The 13,690-nt window shown below is 49.1% G+C and overlaps 1 protein-coding gene across 6 annotated transcripts in view; it reads right to left on the bottom strand.

Annotated features, from left to right (window-relative positions):
* VPS26C (VPS26 endosomal protein sorting factor C) overlaps positions 1–13,690 on the bottom strand; it is a 54,636-nt gene that overhangs the window by 3,262 nt on the left and 37,684 nt on the right. For 4 of the 6 annotated variants that reach the window (XM_066259389.1, XM_066259385.1, XM_066259387.1 and 1 more), the window contains 2 exons: positions 7,720–7,870; positions 7,353–7,505 (listed from right to left, as the gene is read on the bottom strand). In XM_066259389.1, the coding sequence (XP_066115486.1) occupies positions 7,353–7,505; positions 7,720–7,870 (304 nt within the window). Of the gene's footprint in view, positions 1–576; positions 3,988–7,352; positions 7,506–7,719; positions 7,871–13,690 lie in introns of those variants that run through there. The other 2 variants (XM_066259390.1, XM_066259386.1) reach the window with 2 other exon arrangements.

Raw genomic sequence — 13,690 nt, 5'->3', positions numbered from 1 at the left:
TCTGTTCTGTTCCATTGATCTATGTGCCTGTTCTTATGCCAGTACCATGCTGTTTTGAGTACAATGGCCTTATAATATAACTTGATATCTGGAAGTGTGATACCTCCCGCTTTTTTCTTCCTTTTCAGGATTGCTGAGGCTATTCGTGTTCTTTTTTGGTTCCATATAAATTTTTGGAATATGTGTTCTATGTCTTTGAAGTAAGTCATTGGTATTTTCATTGGTATTGCATTGAATTTATAAATTGCTTTGGGTAATATAGACATTTTAATGATGTTTATTCTTCCTAACCATGAGCACGGTATATGCCTCCACTTATTCGTATCTTCCCTGATTTCTTTTATCAATGTTTTATAATTTTCTGAGTACAAGTCTTTAATCTCCTTGGTTAGATTTATTCCTAGGTACTTTATTTTTTTGGTTGCAATGGTAAAGGGGATTGATTCCCTGATTTCTCTTTCTGACAGTTCATTATTAGTGTATAAAAATACCTCTGATTTCTGAGTATTGATTTTATATCCTGCCACCTTGCCAAATTCTTTTATCAGGTCTAGTAGTTTTTTGACTGAAACTTTAGGGTTTTCTATATACAATATCATGTCATCTGCAAATAATGATAGTTTTACTTCTTCTTTTCCAATTTGGATGCCTTTTATTTCTTTTTCTTGTCTGATTGCTGTGGCGAGGACTTCCAGAACTATGTTGAATAAGAGTGGTGAAAGGGGGCAACCCTGCCTTGTTCCTGATCTTAAGGGGATAGCTTTTAATTTTTGCCCATTGAGTATTATGTTGGCTGTGGGTTTGTCATAGATGGCCTTTATCATGTTGAGGTATGTTCCCTCGTTTGGGTCTTTAATCACCCACTTCATCTCTAATCTGAGTCCAGTTGTAAATATTCCCTTCCTCTTCGTTTGAGCGGCTGATCAGAACTGAGGCGATGAGACCAGGAACAGAGGTAGCAGAGCCCTGGGCTCCTTTCAGCAAATGTGGTAACCCTGACGACATGTGATGGGATAACAGGAGGAAACAGGCAGAAAAGCCCATCCATGGTATGGCGAAGTAAAGCCCAGGTGAAGCAAGGTAAGGGGGATAGGCTTCAGTGCAGGTGAAACTGGACCATTAGATGGACTGCTCCCTGGTGCTGGAGGGGAACGCCGGGAACATGGCCTTTCCCTCGACTACTGTCCCCTCACCTGTAAATGGGACACTCAGAGCTCCCTCCTCACGGGGTCGCTCACAAGAACACAGGTGCAGCATCTAGAGCAGGACCTGACCTGGAGAACACCTGATGCTCTCCTGCCATTATTGGAGCACTCACTCCCATCAGCCCCAGATCCCAGCTGGTTTCTGTCTGAACACTTTGGCCACCTCACTGCACGGAGCTCCTGGAACAGCATGTGGCCGACCTTCTGGGGGATGGTCAGCCTCACCTGAGAGGCCTCCGTGGCAGCTCTCTTCCCAAAATGGGAGGACAGGGACACATTGTAGCTGTCATCACAGAAGTTATTCTTGGTAGGAAGTTGATGCTTCTTTCTGGGAAAACTATAACTTAACCCTTTTCAATCATCTGAATAGCGGGTGACCAGGAAAGCCAGCCCCTGTGGCTGCAGCCCAGGTACACAGCAATCCAGCGGACAAGCCCATCTCTTTCTCCTGTAATGACAATGATGACAGGAGTTGCTGGGCTCACACACCCGTTGTTTCCGGCATGGGCTAGACAGGATGCAGGCCTGTTACTGGTCCAGTTGTGGGGCAGGGTCAGCAGGGTCCAGCCTCCAGTGGCCCATGTCCTCCCTGTCACATGACCACATGCAGCCACAAAGGAAGATCCTTGCCAAGTGGGCATGAGTCCTGGCAATACAGCCCTGTCTCTGAACAAGGGGGAATCGAAGGGATCGTGGGAGAGCCAGATGATCTGCTACAGCCCAGACACTGCTGGCACGGGGTAACTCATCCCCACAGATTTAAAAGGGTGAGTCGGACTCAGATTTGGGACTAACGAGACTCCAGTGAGGGAGGCAGAAAGAATCAGAATTCCGCCTCCCAGCAGCTATTGGCACAGGTTGGCTTGGGACAGCAACTCTGGACAAATTCAGGCACGATGTTTTGGCTCTTCTAACATTTTATTTCTGATTTACCTTGCCACCCTCTTTGGAATTCACCAAGTGGCTGAGAGCTAGAGCCAGGCACCATTTCTGCTGGAGCTCTGATGGCCAAAGTGTGTTCTTAAGTGGACATGTCCAAATAATAAATTCCTAGTTCAGACTCTTCCTTCATCTCCCCGTCCTCTCCTCTTGGCTAAAATGGGAGAACCTGGCAACCCTCAGCTGACAGTGGACAACCAGCTCCGGCCAGGACAGTGGAGGGATGGATGCTGTCCAAGGCACCACACATCCAGGTTTCCAATAACAACCACTGTTGGAGGTGTCTGACCAAGGGGGAAGGAATGGCCAGGAGGCTGAGGCCCATGCCTGGCCCTCAGGGATAAAGATAATGATGGCCGTGGTGGGCTGGGCCCCTCAGGGATGAAGGCAAGGATGGCCGTGGTGGGCTGGGCCCCTCAGGGATGAAGGCAAGGACTGCCGTGGTGGGCTATGGCTTCTCTTCAGGTACTAATTATTCCCTAGGGGACTACTCGGCATACTTATGTCCATAAAATTCACTAAAGAAATCCCAAACCATGTCTCAAAATTCTCATTTAGCGGTTTTTTTAATTAAAAATTATTCCTACTTTTGAAATTCCCCAACAAGGATAGCCTGTTTTATACTACTTTAAATACATCATCAAAGACAGATCATTGTTAATGTCATGTGAGTGTAAAATATTTATGAACCAGAAATGTATCCCATGGGAATCAATCTTCAGATGATGCTAAGGTGTACCACTGTGCCTGAGGAAGCCTTGGGAGAAAGCTGTGCCTGAGTGGGGTTGTCTGCCCTCAGATCACATGTCACCAGACACTGTCTGGGGACGATGACCCTGCCTGAGCCTGTCCAGATGGAGGACTGGCTGGAAGGCCGGGTGATGTGCTGTGTACAGGGCCTATTTCTGAGGACTGATGGGGAGAAACGGGCTGTAATGGCTCACTATATACTGTGCACCACAAGGGGGACTGAGGGGAAAGCAGCTTCAGACCCAGGCTTCCAGCTGGAATGCAGGTCCCTGGTGGGTCAAAGAGAGGCCAAGCTCATCAAGTCCAGGGCACCGTCCTGGCACCAGCCAGTGTAGACAGGTCTTTACCTGCTGCCCTGGGAACAAGTATTCTGTCCAGAATCCACCCAACACCAGGCATGGACATGTGCATTCTTGAATGACCTGGAATATGAGTGCATTCTGGGAATATGGCAGTTTGCAGTTTTACATCAGGTCTTGAGACTATAGAAAGCTTCAACCATTGTCCCCAAATCTCCTTACTCCTGTGTCAGCAAGGAACACCTTCTTTCAGTTTTTTAAAGGTTATGAAAAATGTTAGAAGAACCACGCTTTCAGCGGAAGCCACTTGGCCCTCTTCGCAGGGTCTGCAGACGCTGTCAGCAAGGAGCATGCCTGTCACTGTCCTGTGTGGCTCCAGCCTCAGTCCCGGCCACACCTGTCAGCCAGGCATGGGGCACTTCCTGTTGTCCTCAGGACCTCACATTCCAGCAAAGCCCAAACTTTGACAATGGTCTGTAGGGAAGTCAGGAGTCAAAAAAAAAATTTGCTTTCTGGGAAATGATCTTGCCAATATCAAGAAATTCCGATGAATTTCAAAGAAAAGGTCTGACTGGAGGTTCCCACTGGGAGCAGAAGTCCCAAGGAAATGAAAGTGACTGTGACCTGAGGAGTCAGGTCCATTTCTGGTACAGAATCCTCAGAAGCGGTCTGTATGGGCAGCTGCACCCCACTGGGCCACTCCGGTCTGGGCTACATCCTGCAGAGCTTCAGCGGAAAGTTCTCCGTGATGAGGTGATCGCCCTGAAGCAGCACCACAATGTTCACCTCAAACTCTGGGAAGACAAAGGATAGGCTTTAGCTCACCTGCTCTGAGCATGGAAACTGAGCACCAGGCCCTCCACAGGCCCAGCGGCTCTGAGCAGGGAGGTGCAGGTGCCATGGGGTTCCTGTATTCCCTTTCCATCTGTAACCCTGAGCTTCTAGGAGAGCCACGGGTGGGGGCTGGAGGTGGGGGACATGCAACATTGTTGTTTGATGCCTCCGGGCACCCTGTCTTCTCACCAGGGTACAGGAACATATCAGATTCCCCAACCACTTCCTTGGAATCTTCTGGGAGCTTTTTTTGGCATATATATATATATATATATATATTTTGTATTTTTCCAAAGTTAGAAGTGGGAGGCAGTCACACTCCCACATGAGCCCAACTGGGATCCGCCCGGCATGCCCACTAGAGGGCGATGCTCTGCCCATCTGGGGCGTTGCTCCATTGCAACCAGAGCCACTCTAGTGCCCGAGGCGGAGGCCATGGAGCGATCCTCAGCACCCGGGCCAACTTTGCTCCAATGGAGCCTTGGTTGTGGGAGGGGAAGAGAGAGATAAAGAGAAAGGAGAGAGGGAAGAGTGGAGAAGCAGACGGGCGTTTCTCCTGTGTGCCCTGGCTGGGAATCAAACCCGGGACTTCCATATGCTGGTACGGTGCTCTACTGCTGAGCCAACCGGCCAGGGCCCTGGAAGCTTTTCAATTCACTTACACTCCTTTTGCATTATGTTTACATTTCCAACAGTTCTTAGTGGAATACCAACTCCAAAGCAGCCTGCAGCTATCTGGTACCCGACTTCGTCCCCAGTGGGTAACATGCTCAGAAAAGCATTCAGTTTAACTTGTGCCTCTAGGTCATATTCACTCTTCTGAAACACCTGTCTGAACGTGCATCTTTGGCCTTTCAGCAACGGGCCTTTCCCCACCAACTCTTTAGCTGCTCTGAGCCTTGTTGATGTAGCAAAAGGGGTATGAGGGAAATCTCCCTGAGGACAAGCCCCTCTCATCCCCCAGCATGTGCAGATGGAGGTGGGCAGAGAGGTAAGCTGGGCTGAAGGGACAGGGGCAGCCCTGTCCCACTCCACAGAACTCAGCTGCAGAAGGGGCTTGGGGTCACCTGGTCTGGGGCCCCACCTGTGGCTGGGGTCCGGAGGACGTCCCTGTGTGACTGCTGCCCTCCCCAAGCACCGACAGGAGCCATACACCAGCAGTGCTGCCCCCTCCTTCCCTTACTTTGACCACTGTCACAGCACAAGAATGGCCCCTGGGCCTTCCCAGCCCAACTCCTTCCACCTCCCTCCAGCCACCTGTGGTCCTGAAGGGGCTTGGGATAGCTGGACTGCACAGAGAGGACTGTCAGGGAACTGAGACCATTTCCAGGAGCTGATGCTGGCTTTCCTTGTGGCAGAGGACATGCTGCAGAGCAGCGGCATCAGGGTAGCCACTCCATCCAAGCACCTGCATGCCAGCCTGACCAGGCACATGAAGTCACTGGTGAGACTGCTCCTACCTCGGGATGTGGGCTCGCTCCCGCCTCCCAGCCTGGAGTGTCGACCTCCCTAAGACTTGGAGCTGGACCTCGGCAGCCTTGGAGAGGCCACAGGCCTCCATGAGGCATGCCAGCTCTTTTGGGCAAGGACCCCCTCACTATAGCATCTGTCCAAACCAGACTGAACTCAACATCAGGCATGAGGAACAGAGCATTCCTGGTAGCTTGGCTGATGGACTGAGGGTGTTATTTATATGGAAGAATCAAGGGCCTCGTGTTAATGGTATATGGACCCTTTATAAATCTGATAAAAATAGCATAAAAAATTTAGGTGCTTAATAGCATACAAAATAATTGTTGGACCTTTTTGAAGTTTATGTAGGAAAACCAAATTGAGAAATCAACAGAGAAGTTCCTCCTCAATTTAAAATTAAAGCATTCTGACATAAAGCAGTAGCACCTCAGACCACACATACAGTGTGAGAGGGCCTACGATGCTGGTGGCCATGGGTGGTGGGCAGGCTAGTGGTCTAGGGTGGACCCTGGGCAGTTGAGGGCACTCACCCTGCTCTCTAGGCCCCTGGTGCCTTTGAATTTTGTACTGTGGGCTTATACTACCTCTTCTATAATAATCATACATGGGTTTTTTTTTTGTTTTTTGTTTTTTTACAGAGACAGAGAAAGAGTCAGAGGGATAGATAGGGACAGACAGGAATGGAGAAAGATGGAAGCATCAATTATTAGTTTTTTTGTTGCGACACCTTAGTTGTTCATTGATTGCTTTCTCATATGTGCCTTGACCGTGGGGCTACAGCAGACCGAGTGAGCCCTTGCTCGAACCAGCGACCTTGGGTCCAAGCTGGTGAGCTCTGCTCAAACCAGATGAGACCGTGCTCAAGCTGGTGACCTCGGGGTCTCGAACCTGCGTCCTCCGCATCCCAGGTTGACGCTCTATCCACTGCGCCACCATGTGGTCAGGCCATATACATGATTTTTGAGAACAGTCAAAGTACCTTGGCTTGGGTCAAGTTCGACCAACATCATCATCTTTTAGGCACCCAGACTCCATATGCTCTCAGTGTAACGTTTCTAATGATGAACTCAAGGGGCTCCACAAACACCAGCTTGTGTGGCCCCCAGCGAGCTGAGCTCTAGGACCTACAACCGCTCAGAGGCACACAGAGGTACAAGAAGCACCAGGATTCAGTCTAGATGCAACAACCCTTCCTTCTCTTTAAATAGCACATGCTCAACTTTGGTGATAAAACTGTACTTACTTAAATTTTAAATTACATTATTTGAAAATGTTTAAAGTAAAATCATGGTCTAATTTAAAAGCAGGTTCTATCTGGACTAAAAATAACACATCTTAAAGGATTTGGGGGGAATCTGATATTAATGAAACATACTACCTTAGGGACAAAGTCCACATTTCTGAGAATCAGGCGTAGCAGCAGATGCTACCAAACCTCCGTCACACTTAGTTACCAGTGAGCCTTGGCTGTGATGCAGAAGCTTATCCTGAGGAAGCCGAGGCTTCACAATGACTACTGTTCACGGGGAACTGTCACGTTTTGGACATCAGAGGCACTGACCTAACCCCTGTGCACAGTGCTGGCTTCTCCCTTGCTGTTAGTTTCGGGCACAGTTGATAGCCCCCTGCCCTAGCCCAATGCTGTGGGTGACAAACAGGTGCTTTGAGAGCTGGGACTGCTTGCTGTGGACCCTGTGCCCCACATGACACTGTCTCAGTGAGCTTCTGTGTAATGAAGGGACAAGTGCTCTGAGTTGCACCTGACCCACGCAGACGGTGGGTTGGTCCCTTTCTGTGGGCCACACCCATCACAAGATTACCCCAGTGGCCAGGGCTGGGAGCCAGCACTCACCCACTTTGAAGTTGGTGGTCTCCAGTGTGGGGCAGGTGAATAGCCTGGGGAAGACCATGTATATGGGTACCGAGAGGTTCCGACAAACATCTCCGTCTGCAATCTGAATATTCTGAATCTCTGTGGCATCACGGGCATACCCTTCTGCACACCCTGGAGGAGGGAGTGAGCACCATATGGTCAGAAGACAGAGAACGTCCAACAGGCTGATCAGCGACGCCTGGAGACTGTGAGAACCTGCTCTGACGCTCACGTCTCCCAGTTGCTCTCCAGGACCCGGGAGTCCCCTTCTCTCCCCCTCTCCTGTCCTCAGACAAGACAGGAAGTGCTAGCTACCACCCGCAGGAGGGCAGCAGCAGGGCCTCACCGCAGGTCTCCACACGGACCAGCTGCAGCTCTATGCTCTTGATGGCGGCCTCCGAGCTCTCCACCACCAGCTCTCCCATCAGCGGCTGTGTGATAACACAGTTGGTTGAGTTCAAATGTCCTCTGATGAGAAATTTGGGAAGTAGGACTCTCTAAAATAGAACAAAGACAAGGGCATCAGGACTGGAAATGACTCGATAGTCAACTTTGGTATAATTAAAAACAGAAAACAAAGTTGGATAATTTTGATAAAATCCACTGGGACCCTGTTTTACAAAATGGGGGGAAAAGGGACAGTAGTACTTACATCTTCCATCAACTTAATAGAGTGATTTTCCCACTACTGCCTCGGGAGATGAGGCATGGACTGACTCCTGCTCAGAACCTCTCCCCAAATCACCCAGGTAGCCTGGACCAGATTGGAAAGCTCCTTCTTACCAAGGAAATGACACACAAAATGTCTGAGGAAGTATTTAAGGACAAGTGAGCAGCCACATGCAAAAAGGTTTTAAAAAGATAATAGCCCTGGCAGGTTGGCTCAATGGTAGAGCGTCGGCCTGGCGTGCAGGAGTCCCAGGTTTGATTCCCAGCCAGGGCACACATGAGAAGCGCCCATCTGCTTCTCCACCCTTCCCCCTCTCCTTCCTCTCTGTCTATCTCTTCCCCTCCCGCAGCTGAGGCTCCATTGGAGTAAAGTTGGCCTGGGCGCTGAGGATGGCTCCATGGCCTCTGCTAGAATGGCCCTGGTTGCAACAGAGGGACGCCCCAGATGGGCAGAGCATCGCCCCCTGGTGGGCATGCCGGGTGGATCCCGGTCGGGCGCATGCGGGAGTCTGTCTGACTGCCTCCCCGTTTCTAACTTCAGAAAAATCCAAAAAAAAAGAAAGATAATTTAAAAATGTTTTCAATAATACAACTTTGGAAAGTCAAAACATATATTTTATTTCAAGGAAATTTAAAGAGAACAGTGTTCTTCAGTGTTTGAATGAAGCCAATGAACCTTTTCTCTGGAAAGAGAGGGACAGGTTGCAGAGGAGTGACAGTGCTCCCAAGGGAAAACAGATGATTGTTCTAGTGTCTCCACCTCTGGCTGTGTCCCGTTACTGATGATTCAGAGCTTAGAACACTTCTATCCAACAGAAACATTATGCAAGCCACAAGTCTGAACCATGTAGTTTAAATTTTTCTAGCAACCACATTTTAAAAAGTAAAAGGAAACAGATAAAATTAGTCAATATGTCCAAAATAATATCACTTCTACATATAACCAATATTTTAAAGTTACAATGTTTACATGCTTTCTCATACTGAGTTGTCTCTGACTTCCAAACCTTCATGTATAGCTCTTTTCAGTTCTGACCAGCCACACCTGCAGTGTCAGTGGTCACATGTGGCCACGGCTGCCCTGCTGATAGCGCAGGGCTGGAACTGAGGAGCAGGGAGCTCTGTACCTGGTGGCCCAAAAGGCAGTGAGCTCTAAAAAGTCTCCATTCAAGGCAGAGTTCTTAAAATAACTAAAAAGAAAAGAAGCTATTTGTTTAGCAAAGTAAGCAGTAGCAGTCTACATTAAAATTCTTTCAAGCAAATGAAGAACAATGAAAAGCTCTCTAGATCCAGTTGAAGATTCCAAACATCACCCTGCTGCACAACCTGACCTTAACATACACATATACAAACAAACCTACTCTGGCAAAGCCACAGACCACCGCCCCAGGCTGCCCCGTGAAGCACTGCTGAGCTAAGTGTTTGACAACAATCCTCACAAGAGTTCCCGGACTGCATCCCAGAGTTGGCAGAGGGCTCTGAGAGTGAGTGTTCCCAGCAGGACTTGGCCCTGCATCTGTCACGTCAGAGGTGGGGACAGCCAGGGAAGTGGCAGTCAGGTGCTCACAGGTGATGCATCAGAGGGTGGGAAAACTGCCCGTGTGTGGCGTCTGGAGACTTCCAAAACAGACTGGGCAAGGCAGGGCAGGTGTAAGTTATTTATGGCCATAGTGCAGGAGCCTCTAGACTCAGAAGACAAACTACCTGCACACTATTCCCTAAAAGAAGGCCTACAGGGCTCAGTAGGCCTTTCCAGGTGCCTCCTTTCCACCCCCTAACCCCCTCTACAACATTCTAGGCAAAGGTCCTCTGGTCAGAGTGTGCATTTATAATCAGAACATATTTTCATTTGAGCTAAGGACAGAGTCTAGTTAACAAGACCATACGTGCTAGACCCCCATCTGTAAATATACACTAGTAACCAAGAATCAATAAACATCAGGAAATTAAAGCAAGGAAAGGAGGCACTCTATAAAAACAAGAACCAACTCCTCAACAAACAGCGTCAGTACAGGCGATGGAGAGATGACAGGTGCTGCACTCGCCATAAAAGAAGGGGCTATAAGGGGCTATCTTGAAAATGGAGCCATCCTTAGAAATGAATTACAGTGCTGTTGAATAAACATTCCAATAGAAGGGCTAAATATCCACTGATGAGCAAATCAGTTAGCTGGAAGATTGAGCCAAGGATCTTCTATGATGCACCCAGGAAATGATTACAGAAGTTCAAAGGGCATGAAGGAGAGTTCAGCCTAAGGAATGAAAGAGGCCACCAAATGCCAGGCACACGGACTAAAGCAAAAGCCAAACCTGGGCAAGTACTTTGAAATCTTAGAACACTAAGGAGGGGAGATGTTGAAAGTGTTTTGGGGAGGAGTAGTAAGGGAGAGGGAGAAGAAACAGTTGATACAAGTCTGAGGACCAGATTGTCATCAGTAGCACTGAGCCCTAGAAAACCAGGAAACTATTTTTCAAAGTTCTAAGGACAAATATTACAGCTGGAATTTTCTGCCTAGATTAGAATTCAAGTGTGAGAGCAAAGGTATTTTTCAGACACTCAAGGATTTAAGTTCATGCCTCGCCCTTTCTGAAAGAATGACTCTAGGATATATTCCAGCTAAACAAAAAATAAGTTGAAAAAAGAAGACATAAACTAGTAGAATCAATGGTGAGCAATGACCACGGTAAAAGTTACAATTAAGGATAAGGAATGTGACTGTGATCCATGAGGCAACTAAGAAAGACTGGTTTCTCAGCCATTAAAGACAACATTGGGAGAAATAAAACTGAGGACAAGCTGGAACTTAGATTTCAGACATAACAAAAAAGGCAGTGATGGAAGGAAAATGCAAAACTGTTACTTCCGCCAGAAGGTGCTTATTCTGTGTTATTTAAATTTATAACTGTCCATGTATGTTTGAACATTTAACGGCAACAACTAGAAAAGGAGAATAGGATGTTAGAGAAAAAAGGAGCAAACAATGCTAAGGATAGAAAAAAAAATTAAACCCCTCACAACCTTAATAAATCAGACTTAAGACAGGAAGAAAAAGAAACACTAAGTATACCCGAGTACAGGACAAGATGTAAGGAATAAAATTTTTTTAAAATAAAAAGAATGGGTTCCAGTCCTCTATTAGAGAGACTGTATCAACGAATCTATCTAGATGTAGCTTACAAGGGACACCAGCAATAGAACTGTCTGTTCTGTCTGCTCAGGACCTCCTCAGTCCAGCTGTTAACACGCTTTGTGTCATTTAGGTTCTTCCAGAGCAAATAATATAAACTTATTCTAACCAACTTAAGCAAAAGTGGGGCCAAGTGGGACAGCACTAGGTAATTCTCAGGGCAGTGTGAGGTCTCAGCGGCAGAGCCGGGACCATCTCTATGCACCCACTGTCCCTGCGTGCTTCTCCACTCAAGGCTCCAACTCCTGCAGAAGGGAAGTCTAACTGGCCCACTGGAGTCGTGTGCTCTCTGAAAACTGGAGAAGGCAGAGTTGGTAAATGGACTTTCTGAAAGGTGTCTACACACAGCCCTGCCTCAGCTGTGGCTCCAAAGGACAAGCCTAGTGTCACTCATGTGCCCCACTCCTGGACTTGCCTTCAATTCAACTAATCAATAGGGTCCTGAGAGCAGAATGCAGGATGAGAGCAACGAAGAAAAGCCATATCCACAGCCCTGGCCGGTTGGCTCAGCGGTAGAGCGTCGGCCTGGCATGCGGGGGACCAGGGTTCGATTCCCGGCCAGGGCACATAGGAGAAGTGCCCATTTGCTTCTCCACCCCCTCTCCTTCCTCTCTGTCTCTCTCTTCCCCTCCCGCAGCCAAGGCTCCATTGGAGCAAAGATGGCCCGGGCACTGGGGATGGCTCCTTGGCCTCTGTCCCAGGTGCTGGAGTGGCTCTGGTCGTGGCAGAGCGACCCCCCGGTGGGGCAGAGCATCGCCCCCTGTTGGGCAGAGCGTCACCCCTGGTGGGCGAGCCGGGTGGATCCCAGTCAGGCACATGCGGGAGTCTGTCCGACTGTCTCTCCCCGTTTCCAGCTTCAGAAAAATACACACACACACACAAAAAATTATATAGAAAAGCCATATCCACAGATGACAAGAGACAGGTGGCCAAGTGTAGGCAGTGGCCCACAGTGAGAAATTACAGTACAGGAGAAGAGCCACCATGACAGGTAGCAGTGGGGACTGGGGCTCAAGGAAGAGACTAGACTCTCTGACCACAATGCAAAACGGGAAGAATATGTAAAAAAATAATAAACAGGCTGGATGACGTCAGAGTAATGGCGCGATAGGAAGCAATACCGATAAATCTCCCCCAAAACTCAACAAGATCTTCAACCAGAAACAGAAAAACCTATCCTTGGAGCCTCCAGATGTTTCGCAATACACCCGAAGGTATGGTTGAGCGAAAAATTGGCTAAATATATAATCAAACCCCGAAGGAAACAGGGAGTAAGAAATGCTACGCCTTCCTCACTAACCTAAACAGGGCGGCTTTCACTGGGAACTGAGAATATAGAAACTAAGGCGGGCAAACGGAGTGAATAGATTCAGGCCGCGGCACAAACGGCCGAACCAGGCTGTGGCACGGAGATCCAAACTGAGGAAAAACTGTTCCTGTGGCAACCCAGGCAACACAAGCTAACACTCGTGACAAACCCAGACAAAGAAAGACAAGTGGGGCAGCCATTTTCCCCGATCTCCTGGTCGGCGCGTGCAGATAGTGGGCAAGAGATTCCTTCCAAAGCCCCGGGAGTGGGTGCCCGTGTTATCCCACAGAGAGGCAGAGTCAGAGGCCTTTGTGTGGGCCGAAAGCGGAATCTCCGGACTGCACCAGCGCCCTGGGAAAGCTGCGCACGGGGAGGGAGCGAGAGCCAATTCCAACTTTGGAACTTTTCCGTGTGGGAGGGCTTTCACTCAGAGGGTGAGGTGGCTGGCCTGATATCCTGGTCTGCGCGCGCAAATAGTGAGTGAGAGATTCCTCCGAGAACCTCAGGAGTGGGCGCCCGTGTTATCCCACAGAGGGGCAGAGTCAGGGGCCTTTGTGTGGGCCAAAAGCAGAATCTCTGAATTGCCCCAGTGCCCGGGGAAAGCCGCGCACGGGGAGGGAGCGAGAACTAATTCCAACGCTGGAACTTTTCCATGTGGGTGGGGGTTTCACTCAGAGGGTGAGGCGGCCAGCCTGATCTCCTGGTCTGCGCGCGCAAATAGTGAGTGAGAGATTCCTCCGAGTGCCTCGGCAGTGTGCACCCGTGTTATCCCACAGAGGAGCAGAGTCAGGGGCCTTTGTGTGGGCCAAAAGCGGAATCTTGGGCTGCCCCAGCGCCTTGAAAAAGCCACACACGGGGATGGAGCGAGAGCCATTTCCAATGCTGGAACTTTTCTGTACGGGTGGGGGTTTCACTCAGAGTGTGAGACTGCTGGCCTGATATCCTGGTCTGCGCGTGCAGATAGTGGGCAAGAGATTCCTCCAAGTGCCTCGGCAGTGCGCACCCGTGTTATCCCACAGAGTGGCAGAGCCAGAGGTCTTTGAGTGGGTGGAAGCCCCGCATGATTATGCTAGCAGCTCTGACTGACTGAACCTTACCCAGAGCCCTGTGCTGAGTGGGAATAGAGTGGGGAGTTGCCCAGCTCTTTGAGC

Source organism: Saccopteryx bilineata, chromosome 2 (assembly GCF_036850765.1).
Source record: "Saccopteryx bilineata isolate mSacBil1 chromosome 2, mSacBil1_pri_phased_curated, whole genome shotgun sequence".
Taxonomy (NCBI): Eukaryota; Metazoa; Chordata; class Mammalia; order Chiroptera; family Emballonuridae; genus Saccopteryx; species Saccopteryx bilineata.
Note: the sequence above shows the minus strand (reverse complement) of the source record. Positions and strands in the feature narration are given on the sequence as shown.